Source organism: Cupressus sempervirens, chromosome 9 (genome assembly GCF_028749045.1).
Source record: "Cupressus sempervirens isolate cs-2001-9-10 chromosome 9, ASM2874904v1, whole genome shotgun sequence".
Lineage (NCBI taxonomy): Eukaryota > Viridiplantae > Streptophyta > Pinopsida > Cupressales > Cupressaceae > Cupressus > Cupressus sempervirens.
In genome coordinates, this window is record NC_143126.1 from 756,186,905 (window position 1) to 756,204,187 (window position 17,283).

At 29.8% G+C, this 17,283-nt stretch overlaps 1 protein-coding gene across 1 annotated transcript in view; it reads right to left on the reverse strand.

Annotated features, from left to right (window-relative positions):
• Positions 1-1,617: 1,617 nt before the first annotated feature.
• The window catches only part of LOC149540879 (aldehyde dehydrogenase 1-like), a 40,505-nt gene continuing 24,839 nt past the window's right edge, over positions 1,618-17,283 (reverse strand). The window contains exons 6-10 of the mRNA XM_089801948.1: positions 4,683-4,856; positions 4,455-4,592; positions 2,400-2,537; positions 2,228-2,289; positions 1,618-2,049 (exon numbers count right to left, since the gene is read on the reverse strand). Of these exons, the coding sequence (XP_089658074.1) occupies positions 1,776-2,049; positions 2,228-2,289; positions 2,400-2,537; positions 4,455-4,592; positions 4,683-4,856 (786 nt within the window). The 3' untranslated portion in view covers positions 1,618-1,775. The remainder of the gene's footprint in view (positions 2,050-2,227; positions 2,290-2,399; positions 2,538-4,454; positions 4,593-4,682; positions 4,857-17,283) is intronic.

The following is a 17,283-nucleotide window of genomic DNA, read 5'->3' on the forward strand; positions in this document are numbered from 1 at the left end:
GAAGTTATAGTGTTTTAGTTTGATCTATCTGGCTTTTTTGAGTTATCTTCATGCATCTTGAAAGTATTTGTTTAAAATAAATGAATATGAAAGAAGAAAATGAACTTAGTTTCATTTTCATTCTTGTGTTTTGTCTTTGTTGTTTGTAATCTCTTGTGATGTGTGGACACAGAACATAAATCTCAATTGCAACTCCTTTGGGTTGTATGTTTTGATGTGTCTTGCCATTGATTCAAAGAATCAAGTAAATGCTTGATATATATTAACAAGGTTGCAAATTTCATAGAAGGGTTTGATTATTATGAGATTCAGTCTAAACATTGATGTTTGATTCACAAAGCGAAAGGATAGATCTATGATATCTTAATCTATGTTGTGATTTATGGATTACTCAATTGATAGGGTACTAATCAAGTAAAGGATCTATGTATTTTGTGATTGTTTCATGTGAGTTATGCTGATATCATTTTATAATCAAATATTTTCCCTTTCTTGTTGTAGAGCTAAAAAGGTTAACCTTCACTTAGCTTGTGAGTGCATAGGTCAATTAGCTATTTCATGCCTTTGTTATTGCATAAGTATAGAAGGATTTGGAGTTTTTCTCTTCTTTGTATAAATTCAAATATATAGTTTTTGCACTGGTCACATAATAGAATCTAAGGTCTACCCGCCTAGGTCTAGTAGAGCGTGAAGAAGAAGGAGTTATGCCTTATAATTGGCCCCGATGTCTGAATAGGTGTGTTGAATATGGAAATTAGCTACACCCTAGATATATTCATTTTTATCATTGGGTTATTAAAAAATTGTTAAATCAGGAGCCAATAGGATGGATATAAATGAATCTTGAGTTTAATGTAAAAGTTGCAAGGAAGAAGAAATGACTTCCTACAAATGTAGTTTTGGTGATTCGTAAACATTTAGCCATTTGTCAAAAGATAATAGAGGCAAAATGTGAAACTCTTATTAAAATCTTATTTTTAAGTAATTATTTTTAAATATGGATACGTAATGATATCCAATGTTTATTATTAAAATCTTATTTTTAAGTAATTTGACATTTGCTCTAGGGTACATAAGTCCTAAACAAGAACAAAGGCTTTTTTTTTCTTTGTTCATTCGTACCAATGTCCAAACAAAGCTTGTAAACTTCTTTCTATTCTTAGAAAAATGGTTTAGCTTCAACCTTTTACGAATCAGAAAATTAAATTATGAATTTTTAATTTGTTATTATATTTATGAAAATTATGCTAGCATAAATTGAAATAAAATATACCAAGAAATACCATTTAAAAGTTGGATCTTTCATTGATTAAAAAATGGATGTTTTCAAAAAGATATTTTAGGCATATTTTTGTTGCATTTATTTAAGATAGGTATACTATTAGGTATTCTAATTCAGTAATTTATATAAATAGTGAATGAAAAATTGTAATTTATGACCCACCTAGATTTTGAGAATTTTCTTTTCAAGATTAATCCATGTTCGCTATAGTCACATTTTCATATTGTTTGTAATCTTTAAATATAATAAGCATTAATATAGCACTATATCCATACGAAAGAAAAAAAAATCCAAAAATCAGAATAAGTATGATAACTTGATCTTAAAATAGGAAATGATTCTCTAAAAATATAATTTTATTAACATTAAAATTAAATACCAAATGATGACAACATTAAAATATGAAATGTATGAAGGAATGACTTGATGATATAGCACCACAATACATTAATCCATGAAAGGACATGCATAAAATATACATTATTTGTTGTTCTCATATCCATGGTGACTCATGAAGAGGAGTAATCACACTTTTGACTTGTAAATAATTTTGAAGGCCATAAGATCCGGATTCTCTTCCAATTCCACTCATCTTGTACCCTCCAAGTGGCCAATCAGGAGAACTTGCAAGGTAACAATTTATCCACACAGTTCCTGCACGAAGAGATCTTGTAACTCTATTAGCTACATTTATGTTTTTAGTCAAAACTCCAGCTGCAAGACCATATATTGTCTTATTTCCTCTCTCGATTACTTCTTCAATAGTCCTACACCAAACAAATTGTATAGGACATGTAAATAATACCAACATTATGAAATTAAAAGGTGGATCAAATTTTACTAGTTTCATTACTCTAGATTAACATTTCTTAGAGTAAAATATTTACACAATGCTAACTAATTTTTTTCTAAAACATATTTTTATCTTGTATTAAACATTCTTACTTGAACTTCAATATAGATACGACTGGACCAAATATTTCATCTTGTGCGATCCTCATATTATCCTGCATTAATCATATTACATACTCTCATATACTCATCCAATTACATATTGATAGTGCAATGTCAAATTAAAAACTAACTTGAACTGTAGAATTTATTATTTATACATTACCTCAACATCACCAAAAATTGTAGGCGCAATATAGAATCCCTTTCCAGCAAAAGTATGACCACCTAATAAAAGATTAGCTCCATCTATTTTGCCATATTGAATGTATTTCAATATTTTGTCATATTGAATCTTATTGATCTACAACAAGAAACAAATTCATTATTCGAATTTGATTGATGAATACTAACATATAATGAGGGTACATATATATACAATTGATTGGTGAACACTTGGGATGCAATTATAGAGATAATTGCATAGCTCTACTTATCATATTGAATAAATTTGGTCAATCTAAGCCCTTTCAATAGAAGTGGTCAAGAAAATAATCAAATTTTTTATTTAAATAAATTAATGAATGACTACCATAAAACCATGATTTATAATAAATAAGAATATAATTTATATTATATAAAATTAATTTTTAAACACTTGCAAACAATCATGAAGATAATTACATTAAAAATTATTTATTATGTCTTAGTACTAAGTGTATTAGATCATAGATAACGTATTTTCAAGATTAAATTAGAAAGTGGTGCAAATGATTTCAAATTAAGATACAAAATATGAATAGTTTTATAAAAAGCATATAATGTCTTTGATTTCAAAACTATAATGTACTAACTCAACACATTCTTGAACTAGTAACTTTGAAGTATTTAAAGCTTAGTCAAACTTAAAAATAAATCAAATATAAAATCAATAATATGGAAAAATCTCAATCACACATATCTTCAATATATCATTAATTAGAACCTTGTTTAAACCTAGATATTAGAGAATAATTATACATAAAATGTCTCTTTTTAGAGGGATCACTAATATCAACTAATGTTTTTGAGATTATCCTAATCAAAATTAAATATAATAATTTAGGAGGCATATTTGAATCCCAAAATATATGCGAGCAATGATGGGCAAATGAATAAGAGCTAATCACAAGAAGTAATTCCATTACCATCCATAATTGAAGTCTTGGTTTTGTTATATGCAAGCATTGTCAGGTGAAGGAATTAGAGCTAATCACAAGAGGGAATTCCATTACCATCCACAAACAAAATATTGGATTTGTAATAGTTTGAAAAAGGGGGTATGAACCTCATTCATAACTATTTAGAATAGTTTTACAAAATCTAAATATTAATTAACATATTAGTAAGATATATTATTTTTGCATTTTTACAATCTTGAAAATTCTATCTAAAATATTTTCACCATTAGGCTAGAGCCTACAACACAATGGTAACCTATGAGCCTCTCATCTAAGAGGTTTTTGGTTTAGTTCTACTTGAGGTTAACACATACAATAATAATCAATCTTAACAAATAATAATTAATCTAAGCTTTGACACATTTTCTATTAAAAAAAATTCCTTTTTAAAATTGAATGAATTATAAAAAATATAGCTTTTGACGAAAAAAATACTAAAATTATATTGAAAATATTAAACTCATGAGTTGTCAAATAAATGTTAGTTTCAAAAATCAAAGCCTCAACATAATTGCTCCTAAGATGAAAATGGTGGGCCAAAAATTAAGGATAAAAAAAATTCATTAAGAAATATAAAGGTTGCAACTATAAAAATTATTTTTCTGTAAATTTTAGAAATAAAATTTGAATCTCTTATTTAAATCATATTTTAAAATATGTACTCATTTTAGACCTCTGTTTTTTCTAAATAATTTTTTTTATTACAACCTTTTGACTCATATGACTTTGTCTTTGACTCTATCATCAATGAATAAACACAGTTTTAATAGAATATTATATTACCATTAATGTTTTCTAACATAAATAACTTTATCATTAATAAACCTTAGTTTGAGCACTTATCAACTTATATGAATTTATTCTAAATTGTAAGATGATGGCTTTATCTTGCTACCATGCTTACATTAATAAAATGATAATAATTAAATTAATAATAATAGAAATTATCATTTTAAAAATATTCATATAAATATAATTTCAATTTTGACTATCTAGAGTTATCATTTTATTGATATTAAGATAATGGATAACTAAATAAAATGATAGTGATAGTCAAGCACCTGAGGTCCATGGTGTACTCCTCCTTTGAATGGATCCCCTATTACTTGTTTCTTTGCTCTTTCAACCATTTTCCTTACAAATTCATCATATATACTTTCTTGAACAAACACCCTTGACCCTGCAAGGCATACTTGACCCTACAAAATTAAAAGTATTTTATTATCCATTCATATATATAAATACTAAATGATATCATTAACTAAGTTGGTGTTTGAAAATCTACACACCATGTTTATAAATGCAGCAAAGTTGGCTATTTCTACAGCTTCATCAATATCATAATCATCCATGACAATGAGAGGTGATTTTCCACCAAGTTCTAATGTCACATCCTTTAAGTTACTCTTTGCTGAAGCCTCCATAATCAATCTCCCTACTTTAGTTGACCCTGTAAATGCAATCTAAGTATAAAATAAAAATTAGTTTCCTGATAATAAAATATAACATCATAAAAATGTTAAGTCTTGCCCATATCATTTGAAATATTTTTGAAATTATAGAAAGAAATTATGATGCTCAAAAGTACTTAATATTTCACTTTTAAATTTGACATTAATAATAATTTAACCTTTTATTAAAAAGATATATCCCATAAAAAATCAACTATGAAATTAAAAAATCCTAGCAATTTGACTTCAAAATAGTTTTATTTACTATTTAAAAATATTTATATGATATTCAATGATTTTAATAAGTGTAGACAATTTTATTAATAAGAGAATAAAAGTATGCATTTATAGACAAAAGTTGGGTAAATATGAAATTAAGCCTTAATAGTTTGAATGGGATAACATCCAAATAAAAAAACATTCATAAGCTTAAAAGTTAAAATGTAATAGGAGAGGTGGCAATAGGTGGTTGTTGCAAGTCAGAATCACTCGACATATTACATAAGCTAGTGAGGTCTAGAATGATGTCGAGGAGGTCCTATTCCTCATCATCTTTTAATGGTTGTTATTGAAAATCTTAAAATATTGACAAAAGAGGGGGAAAAAATAGGCTTAATCTCATTTGAGGACATAAAACCTCATAGCTTAGGAGAATAAATCCTACTAGTACTAAATAACTTTCTCTATGAAACTATAAATCTCTTACTTATGGAAATTAATACAAATGGTGACCTTGATCTGACCACCAAATACAATGTTGATTGAAGAGCAAGACCATCCTTAAAACCAAAATCATTCCAACAAATCTAAGGTAATACCATAATAATAATTCTAAAAAGGTAATATGTAGTAGAAGAGATAGCAATAGGTGGTTGTTGCAAGTCAAAATCACTTGACATACCACATAGGCTACTGAGGTCTAGAATGATGTTGAGGAGGTCCTATTCCTAATCATCTTTTAATGGTTGTTATTTAATCTCTTAAAATATTGACAAGAAAGGAGAAAAATAGGCTTAATTCATTTGAGGACATAATGCCTCATAGAAACTTAGGAGAATAAATCCTACCAATCCTAAATAACTTTCTCTATGAAATTGTAAATCTATTACTCACGAAAATTAATGAAAAAGGTGACCTTGATCTTGTAAAAGAGGAGACCACCAAATACTATGTTGATTGAGGGAAAGACTGTCCTGAAAACCAAAATCATTCAAATAAATTGTAGGCTAATACCATAATAATAATTCCAAATGCTTGTAGCTTCAAAATTTCCCTTGTAGGCTAGAGGGTTTTGGAATGGATAAGGTGATTACTATACTAGAGGAAGGTGGTGCTATTGCAGATATCACTAAAAGACCTGGTAAAAGGACCACAACTAGCAAGAAGAAGAAAGCCTTGGAGGGTAACAATGAAACTATTGAGATCAAAGAGGTTGTTGGGAAAATGGACTTATTAGAAAAGGAGGCTCCTAACCTCCTTCTGAAAATGAGTTAATATTTTTTTTATGTTGTTTTAGCTAGGGTTTAGTTTCTTTGGTTGTCCCTTTTTCGATGGTCTTTTTTGTTGGACTTGTTCAGTGTCCTTTTGTTGGTTTGGGAATTTAACATTTATCTTTCTATCTTTTGTATATTTTTAGGGACCCTTCAAAACCTATTTTCCATATCAAAAACATTTCTCTTGAGGTGTAATACAACCTTCATGGTGAGAAAGACTTGAAAAATATCATTTTACATAGGCCAATTAACTAGGTAGCTAGAGGAAATGCAATGTCAAAGAAAAATATTACATAATCTTCCAAGTTTACTTTCTAGCAAGAGGACAACTAATCCATTTGACATTAAAAGAGCTAATAGTTTACACTAGGTTGATAACAACACTAACCTTCCAAACCCACAAAGAAGACAAGTAATTCTAGGCAACTAGATGAAAATCATTATGATTACTAGAAGAATGCTACAAAAATATCCTAAATAATATTCAACTACTTCAAGTAATAGGCTTTTGAAGAAGACCAACATGAGGAATAATAAACATGAGTAGAAACAAAAACAAAAAATTGAACAAAATTAAACTATACTTGCTATGGAAACAAGTTTTGCAATCCAATAATAAAGGTTATTCTAAATTCAAAGAGAAGATTATACCATATAGTTACCTAAGTACAATGGAAAGAAAATTAAATGCCATTTTTAAAAAGATTTCACTTTAGTTGATCCACTTCTTGCCAAAGGCTTTGGCCAAGGAGTGATATGACAAAGATACTAATGATATAATTGAGTCTTGTTCTGTTGAATGGTTAAGCTTGAAACCTAGTACAAGATGCAAAATAGATTAGATAAGACTTGATATCTTTTTCCCTATTTAGTGGAGTGAGGAAAGAATCATTAGTGAAGTGACCATTACTAGTTTGGGTAGATGAATTGGGAAAATAAATGTCTCAAACTAACCCACTATTACCCATGTTTTTTAGTGTTAAAATTTGTTTTAAATTTCATCATATTTTTGGGATGAAAATTTGATAATTTTGTAGCCCTTTTTGTGTCTTCTCAAAGATTTTCAGAAGGAGGCCCTAGATAAATTCTAAAACCCTTTTATGTCCTTTGTTTTTTCCTCCAAGCGGGTGTCTCTTTTTAAATAATATCTCTATCAATTGTATTTGTGAGGTATTGTATTTAAAATCAGATAAAATGTATGTGGGTTTGACAATTCTATCTTTCAATGCATTGACTTGTCTACAACTAGCATATTTATATTGGTTGAAGGCATACCCCACAAAGAAAAAAGACCCAAAATGGTTCCTTGATTTTCAACCATCATATCTGGGAAGATGTATGACAATCACTTGCTTGCATCTTGAACTTTCATAGTTCTTACCTCTTGCAAAAATGTGAAAACATGACACATGTCTAGTAAAGCCAGCTAAAGCAATAAAATTCTACTTACCCATCTCATGTTGGAGCCATGAGATAAAAAAGGATAGATGGCTATCACTTTCGTGCATCTTTAAGGTGCAAGGTTTTTAATGAAACTGACAAAGCAACTACATGCCACATGTCTCAGAGTTCCAAGTTTTGGCTTAATTTTAGGAGACCATTAGATCTAAGAAGATCTATGATGGTCACATTCTCACCATGGAGAGGTGCATGGTTTTTAACAAATGTCAGAGTGTGACATGAGGATGTGTGTCCTATAGGGGCTAGTCAAAGTGATATAAATGGATATACTCCATCTTGTGTTGGAATTGTCAAATGTAAAATAATTGATAGTTGTCACTTTCTCACATATTGGAGATACAAGGTTTTTACCAAATGCAACAAAGTCACAAACTAACATGAGTCTCTAGGGCGCCTTCTTATAGGGAAATTGTACTTTATTTTCAACCATTTGATCTAAAGGAGATCAATGACTGTTGATTTCTCTCCATAGAGACTTGAAGGATCTTTGACAAATGTGAGAATGTGACATGAGGACATGTGTCCTTGATGGGGTCATGTCTAAAATAAAGCATGAAAAAACATGTTCAAACCCAAACCATCGGATTAAGGGAGATCAATGGTCATCTCTTAGTTGCTATAAAAAGGTGCATGGTTTTTAATGAAAGAGAAAAAATGACAAACTGACACATGTCTCAGAGTTCAAAGTCTCTATTGATTTTAGGAGACTGTTAGATCTAGGTAAATCTATAGTGGTCGCATTCTTGCCTTAAAGACTAGTAGGATTTTTAAACATTGTGAGAATTTGACATTGTGTCATGTGTCTAGAGTTCTCAAAAAATTCAAACATGGATCCATAGAATAAAATTTATTCATAGTTGGCACTATTTGATTTGTTTGATTTCCCCATCATTACAAAAAGGATGACTTGACATATGGATTAAAATAGGAACGTTGGATCATTCTTAATCAACAAATCATTTTTGAAGTTACATTTGAAGTTTTGTGCCCATTGTCTACAAGAACTTGATAGAGAATTTATTTCAAATTCGTGTGACTTTAAAAGACGGTAAAATTGTAAAAAGTTTACCTGGCGCATTTTTATAAAAAAAAAAAAAGATGGTAAAATTGGCACTTGCACCACAATGCTTATGAAAAGGTGATTGATCTCTTGTGCAATTGTGAAAAGGAAAACACATCCATTGCCACTAAAGGTTGTAAGAAAGCTAGGATACTCTTGTGCAGACAATTACATAAAATGAAAACCAAAGGGTAAGTGGTTTTTCATGTTTGATAATTTTAATTCTATAGGAGGAAATTGAAGAAAAATCATCTATGTGTGTCTAAAATATCCTATATTTGAAAATGCCTCCTCAAAACAAATTTAGTGGAAAAATAAACTATCAACATATGAGTGTACATGATGATTTTTTGGAACAATAAGACATGTCGACTAATTACTCAACTTAAGGGAAAAAAATTAATCCCTAAATCCCCTAGGTTAAAAATTAATGAGGGTTTGTATGATAAGGGGAATTTTTTCAGATATGTGCACACAAACACAAGTGGTTTTGAGTTTCTTAAGAAGTGGTTTTCTCAAAGAAACTAGGATACTCCTCACAGTAATGTTTAGAACTTTGATTTTGGAAAATTGGTTGTCTCAAGGGTTTTTATGGATGCTAACCTTTTAACCCTAATTTCCAAAAGATATGACACAATTCTTCATCTAGTGAGAAATCGTTCTAGAGGTGGCTTTTTCAAAGTCACAATAGAAGTAATCTATGAAGTTTTTATGGTGTACCCTTCCTCAACCCTCCATGAAGAAATGATCTCGAGAAATTATAGGTGATATACAAAGCTTAGAGGATTTATCTTAGAAGTGGACCTTTACAAGAGCATTTTGTAAAAATTGGAAACCTAATCGTAATCTAATCATCCACACCTAAACCATTATTAAAGAAATATTTCAACCTACAAGCCCAAGCTGTATATATGTCTTTATGTAAAGTTTTTGTTATGGATGAGTAGGATTATATACCAATTCCACTAATGTACATGATGATTCAAATATTTCAATATGAGGTGGGTGTGATTTTTTATTTTGCCTCTAGTTTCTATGTTTGGGAAAGAGATGAAAATAGAGAGAGAGTGTGTGAAGGAGAAAAGTTACCAGTACAATTATGGAGCTCTAATATTTCCTGGGAAATAATAGATGATATTTTTGTAAGATTTTACAAATATTTCACCTCAAAGATAAGAGCATTGTTGTCTTTTGATAACCCCTAGATCCCCAAGCCATTGTTTGAATTGATTAGACCAAAGGAGTATGCTATAGGGTTGAAGGTGACCCACAATTGGGGGGATATAATCCCATACCCACTTTCTATAGTATTTAGAGTCTATGGTTTTCAAGGTAATCCTCATGTGTTTCCCTTCCAATTCCCTATTAAGGTAGGTGTTGTAAAAAAATTTATGGTAGGTTGGAGGATTGGAAGAGGAGTAGTTGACAAATAGGTCAAGAGGAACAATTTTTCCTAGCTTCACTATTGCACACTAGTTTGTGATAACTAAAGGGGGATAGAAACACTTTGGAATTTTTTTGAAAAAGTATAATATGACAAAATCCCATGACACATTCATAAATATAGAGGGTTTCTATGAAATGTTCAAAATAAGAACTAAGGAAAAAAATCATACCCATAAATTCTATCATGCTAAGGATATCATCATAAATGAATTCTCCTTACAAAAGAAGGAAATAAAGAAGAAGTGGAGGGTATATAGGAAGGTTGTGGATTTTATCATTGTTCTTGATAAAAATTATGACCCATTGAAGGATGCAAAGTTATGGGATGACAAATTGAATAAGTTAATTACAAATTTTGTTGAGATTATTCAAGTTTTGAATGAGAAGAAAAATGCCTTGATAAATGCATACTTTGATAAGGCTAATGATTTGATGAAAAGGCTCTCTAATACCTCTAAGATAAATCTAGGATGATATACCCTCCAAAGGAAAACTAGTTATACCATTGTGAGGAACATATATACTCATCATACCCTAGTTTATAAAACACAATACTCTAAGAGCCCTCTTGCTAAGCCTTATGCAAAAAGACAAAAACTAAAAGAAGGAACATCATCAAAGATTGAGGAATATTCAACTTCCCAGAGCCCCATGCATTTTGATAATGAGCAAGAAATAGATGAGCATTTGAATCAAATGGAAGGTCATGATGATATTCTAGTAACTACTACAGAATTGGAGGAAGGGATGCTATAGGAACCTCCAATGCCAATTATGGACCTTACAGTAGAAGATTTTAGAGCTAATGAAATAGATCCAAATGTGGAACAAGCTTGCAAGCAATTCATCTCAAGTGATGATTTTGTTAAATCAAGAGCTCTTATTCAATTCTTATGGAGAACAAGCATGTCAAATTTTGAACCCAAGTGTAGAAAGATGAAAGCATAGCAACCTGATAAAGAGGACTCTATTATAAGAGATGAAATAAAAGAGGAAATATTGGAAAGTTTCAAAAAAATTACTCTAGAGGCATGAAGATAGATGCTCAAGGATTCTAGTATGTTGATTATCCCTGAATGGGATATTGAAAATGTCATAGTATTTGATATTATAAGAAAAGAAATAGACACTAAGTCTAAAACAGAGGAAGCTAGGAAGGCTCATAGAGGAGTAAAGTATAGCTAGGATAATGTGGCTTTGGTGATGTGGTCTTTATAGAAAAAAATAAGTCAAGGTATCAAGAATGCTCTTACACAAACCAAATGGGAAGCCTAATGTTTTTTAGGGTGGAAGAAATAGATAATGTTGAATCAATTGTCATGAATAAAGAATGGGTTTATTTCAACTTGGATGTTGCTAGGAAGGAGAAGAAAAATTTTATTGATTTGAATAGTAGGTATGAAAAAGTGTTGGAAGCATATAATGAAAGGGGAAGGAAAATTAATGAAATGGAAAAGATTATTGCTATGTTGAAAATCAACAAGGAAAATAGAAAATAGTGGGTCAATCATCTTAGATGATGATTACAACATCACTATCTCTACCACCCCTTACTAGCCCAATCATCGAGTTTCCCTAGATTTCATTACATACTAGAGAATCACTAAGTGAAGAAATTGAGGAGGAAAATAATAACCTTAAGATTGCTTAGATAGAGGTGGGGTGAAGATATGAAGAAAAGGTGAGAGAAACCATTTTGCACCTTGTAACTAGAATTGATACTAGATTACTTCACCAAGAGCTATCAAAGCTTCTAGTTATTGAGAAATCCTTTAACAACAATGATGAGGTTTTGAGGCAAATTTGGTACAAATGAGTAAATCGAGAAGAAGAATTGATCAGTATATGCAAAAAATTTACTGACAAAGCCCACATTGATGATTAATTGAAAAAATGAGTGATCAAGTAATGAGTTTGGTGGAGTTTGATGTAAACAGGGAGTTTTTATAGAGAAAGGTGAAATTCTATCTCTCCAAATATGAGAATAAAAATTTCAACCTTTTTTCCTTAGTTTTCAACAAGGATCACAACCTCAAACTTTTAAGGAATGGGATGAGGATTTTTATACCTTGCTGAGAAATAGAATGAATGATATTATAAACAATGATGATAATGATCTATTTGAAGAACTTGTGGAGAACATGGTAGAAGCAAGTATTTTTTACAAATCTTATATTTTTGAGGTTAAATAGTTGAAGTCAAAATGGAAAGAAGTTAATTGCATGGAAAAGGAAATCATGGAGTTTAATTGCCCTAATGATACTATTTACAATGAGTGGATAAAAAAGAATGCTTCCAAAATATAAGATCCAAAGGTAGTAATTGAGGGTCAGGCATAGGACCAAGATGAAGTTGAAAAGATTATGCAACCTACTGAAGAGGTTGCCTCTAAACTTGTTGAAGAGGATGCCCCTAAAACAAAAGAGGTTATGAAACCTACTAAGGAGGTTGTCACTAAAGTTGACAAGGATAGTGAACCAACAATTGAAGAGGACATGTTAGAAAAATAAATGGAAGAAGTAGTTATCTAAATAGGGTATCTTACTTTTGTGGTTCACCCACTCTAGATATGCCTACTCAGAAAATTATGAAGTTGCCTTCAAAATATGAAAACTACCAACTGTATGTCCAGTAACTATTTCATAAAGTTGTTGATAATGACATTTTTGTCTCTTTTATAACTATGCTTTGTATCCTATTATTTGGAGACATGTTTCTATCACTCTCCCATATCTAAACCTTGTTACAATCCTTTCTTATAAAAGGATTCCCAAGATTGGGATTGAGGGTCTAAGTTTTAAAAGTAGAAGGTCATATTCATGTTTTAGGTTAGTCTAGTGTTACGTAGCAGAATATATTTGGTCTAGTTACTTTTGGAATGAAAGTTTAAAAGTCATGGGATGTTCTTATTATTGGGATTCAACTTATTTTCACCATTTTTGACACTTGGATTATATTGTTTTCAAAGAAAACTAATACAAATGAAGAAAAACTTGGTTACCCAATTTAGATATTGTCTCTTTGTGTATTATCTTTCAATTTTATGAAATTCAATGACAAGAACTTTGAATTTTATTTGTAATTCATTTTGAATTATATCTTGTCTCATATTTCATTGTTAATAAAAATGATTATGTAAAATCCTAAGATGACTTAAGAAAAATGGTGTATCATAGGAAGATATCAATGAGTGAGATTTTGAGTCAAGTATTGATTTCATTTTCACAAAATGAAAAGATAGATTAGTTATAGTGTGTCATATCTTGTGAATATTTGGCCCCAAATAGATAAAGCAGTGATCATACGTTAATGCTAGACATTTTACTTAGCTACATAATATCAAATCTTATAAATCAAATCCTTAGTATTTTATGTCTTATTTGTAGATCTAGAAAGCTAGCATATGCTTGATTTAAAGAGGTATGAGGTATGGGGAATTAGTTGTTTTGCATCCTTCATCCAATATCTAAATTAAAAGAATCGAAGGCAATTATATGTTATATAGAGGAATTTATCATGAATATTGCTATAAAGGGAAGTAATGATAAATTCCAAGGTATACTTACTTGAATCTTGTAGAATTCAAAGGGAAGAAGATTGTAAAGTCTTTTCAGTTGGTCCTATTGGCTTGCATGGGAATATCTATCATGGTATTTAGTTAAGTCCTAGGTATTTACTACATTCTCAAAAGGTAGTTAAAATTATTGCAAATCAAGAGCTAACACCTAGTAAGAATTTAATGAGCTAGAAGATATTCAAATCCTTCAACAAGAAGGTAGAGAAGGGGAAAAGGGAAGCCTTGATGTACAAAATGCAAGAGTCAAAAAGCATGACAGGAAATTTTTTGATGGTAATTAAAATGAATAAGAAAATATTTATTAAAAAAATGAAAATAGTTTAGAAAAGGAAATTCAATATGGATGTAAGATTTGAAAAAGTAAGTGGCTACCCAATTTTCCTAAAATACACTACTTGGAAAGTTGTCTATACAAAATATGTTGTACCAAAATATTATCCTATACTATGTATGAAGTTTCAATCTATGAAGAGAATGAAAAATGGTGTATGTAATCATCAGTTCTTTGGCAATGAAAAAATTATTTCATCGAGCAATTCTTATGAAGTTTGGGAAAAGTTTAGAAAATTCTACGAAGGAAATTATAGATTCAAATTATCAAACAAGTTGATTATAGCTAAGTGTGGATATGATAACTTAAGAATAGAAGAAAGTCAAGATATAGAAATATACTCTTAAGAAGTTTGACAATGTGATGAATAAAGTAGCGAAACAAGGAGGTGCTCTAATAGATGAAGATTTTATTGAGAAGGTTTTGATTACTTTATTGGAGAGGTATAGTGATAAGATCTTATCTATTGAGGAAGTTTGTGCTTTAAATAAATTCACCATAAAGAAACCATTTGGCACCTTGACCATGTTTGAGATGAAGAAATTTGGAAAACAGAAAAAGGAGAAATCTAAAACATCTTTTAAAGTCATAAAGACAAAAGATCTAGATAGCACAATAGATCAAATTAGTTGGAGAAAAAAATTACAAGAACCTAAATAAATTTGTTGGTAAATACAAAGGTATGTTACCCCCCAAAAAAATAGATGTGCAAAGATTGGCCATTAAGAAACTAGGCGTCTAGAAAAAGGAACAAGACATAAGCTTAAATTAATCAATAAAGAAGCTTATTATCTCAATGAAAATGCTAGCATACCAAATGATGAATAATATCAAGAGGAATATTTATTTCTAGTTGAAAAAGATGAAACTAGGTTTGATATCTCTAACATTTGTCCAAAATATACCAATTGTTTATTTTTGGTTCAAAAGGATGGACCTAGATTTGATATATCTAACATTTTCTCAAAACCTAATCATACTAAATTGTGATAAATGGCAGAATAAATATAGATAAATGGTTGATTGATAATGAATGTTTAAATCATACACCAATGATAAAAGAAAGCTTGTGAAACTTGAAAATATGATTTGGTGGTTCTCTAAGGTTTGGAGATAATCAAAAGGCATATATTGTTGGAATTGGTTCTATTACTTTTGATGCAAAACAAAACATTGACAATGATTTCTATGTGAAGGTTTCAAATCATAATCTTTTGAGTGTTTCAATTAAGATGTACAAAAATGGATAGAATGTCATACTATTGGACAATGATTGTAAGATTTGAAACTATTATTGTGGTTGGTAAAAGATAAGTGGGAACATGTATTGAAACTAGAAGAATCTATAAAGATATGCTTGGTATCATAGTTCCATGACAATTGGATTTGGCACTGGAGGATGTGTCATATCAACTTTTACAATTTGGTAAGAATAATTTCAACAAAGTGTGGTTAGAAACTTGTCAATACTGGCCAAACTATAAAAAAAATTTAGCAAAGGAAATTAGGAAGGAAATAACAAGAGAAATATTCATAGGAAAAGAAAAATCAAGTCCTAGAATGTTGGATTCACTATAAATCGGCCTATGTGATCAAACTAGAATAAAAGAGTGAAATTTTTAAGATAAAATTTAGAAGCATTAAAAATTTTAAGATAGTTGACGTGAGTGTTTAGAATGGAGTTGAGAAAAAAATCAAAAGTTCAAGATTTGATAGAGGAGAGTTTGCATTTGATAAATTTACTAATTTTTGTGTGAAACATGGTATTAAAGACAATTATCTACCAAACTAAATAATGTAGTAAAAAGAATAATTTAGAGAGTTCAAAAGTAGATAAAATAATGATAAAAGAAGAAATCTTACCAAAGATTTATTGGAAAGAAGTGATACAGACAACGAACATATGTATCTTAAAAAAGTATTTTTTCAAAAGAGATCCCAAAATAAAATACTTTTAAAAAATTAGATGGAAATGATACATTTAAAGAGATGAAGACAAACTTGGAAAGTGTGATAGTAGAGATAATGAAGACATTTTTTTGGGATACTCTACAAGAAACAAGTCTACTAATGCTACATCAAAATTATCAAGAAGATAACTGAAAGTGTGATATAAAATTTGACATAGATATTAAAAAAATCATGATAGGAATATTGAATATGAATACGATGACTATAACTTTAAAGGAAAAGAACAAAAGAAAGAACAAAAGACAAAGGAGAATTTGGTGTCTACAACTAAAATCCCAAAGTATGTATAGGAAAGCCATTCAAGAAATTAGATTATTGGAGATAAAAATAATGAACCATTACAATAAGTAGAGAAACCCAAGAATATGTGTTATTATGTCTAATCTTAGAGATTGAATTGAAGGCTGTGGAAAAACTGTGTAATGATCATAATTGGGTGAAGGCAATGGGAGAAGATTTTGATCAAATAGAGAAAAATCATACATGGGAACTTGTACCCAAAATAATAGACAAAATGTAACTAGAACAAAGTGTTTATTTTAGAACAAGCTAGATAAAAATGAAAAATTAAGGAGAAATAAGGCAAGATTGGTTTGTAAGGTTTACACTTAGATTAAAGGTATTTATTTTGACAAGGCATATGTTAACAAGCCAAATAATTGAGAGGGGTGAATCAATTATTCACAAACACTTTCTAAAACTTTAACTATGTTGGTAAACTCACAAACCATGCAAACAAAAATATCAAATATTCCCATGTTAATTTATATTCTAATGGTAACCACATCAAGAAAATATAACATATGTAAACATGAAAGCGTAGAACCACAAACACAAAGAAAACCATAATTTATGCGAAAAGACAAACAATGAAAAACTATAAAGAAACTAACTCCCTCAATATGAACATTAATTAAGGTGACACCAGTTAAGATGATTTTTACAAAGGCTCTCTATTGTTTGTCTCACTCCATAGTGGCTCATTGTCAATCAAGATAACAACCTTGAAATATGAATATCACTAACTACTAATAGAAATTTCACTAACAAAGTATTAACTAATGTAATTGTATCTAATTTTGCATGAACTAGTTCCAATT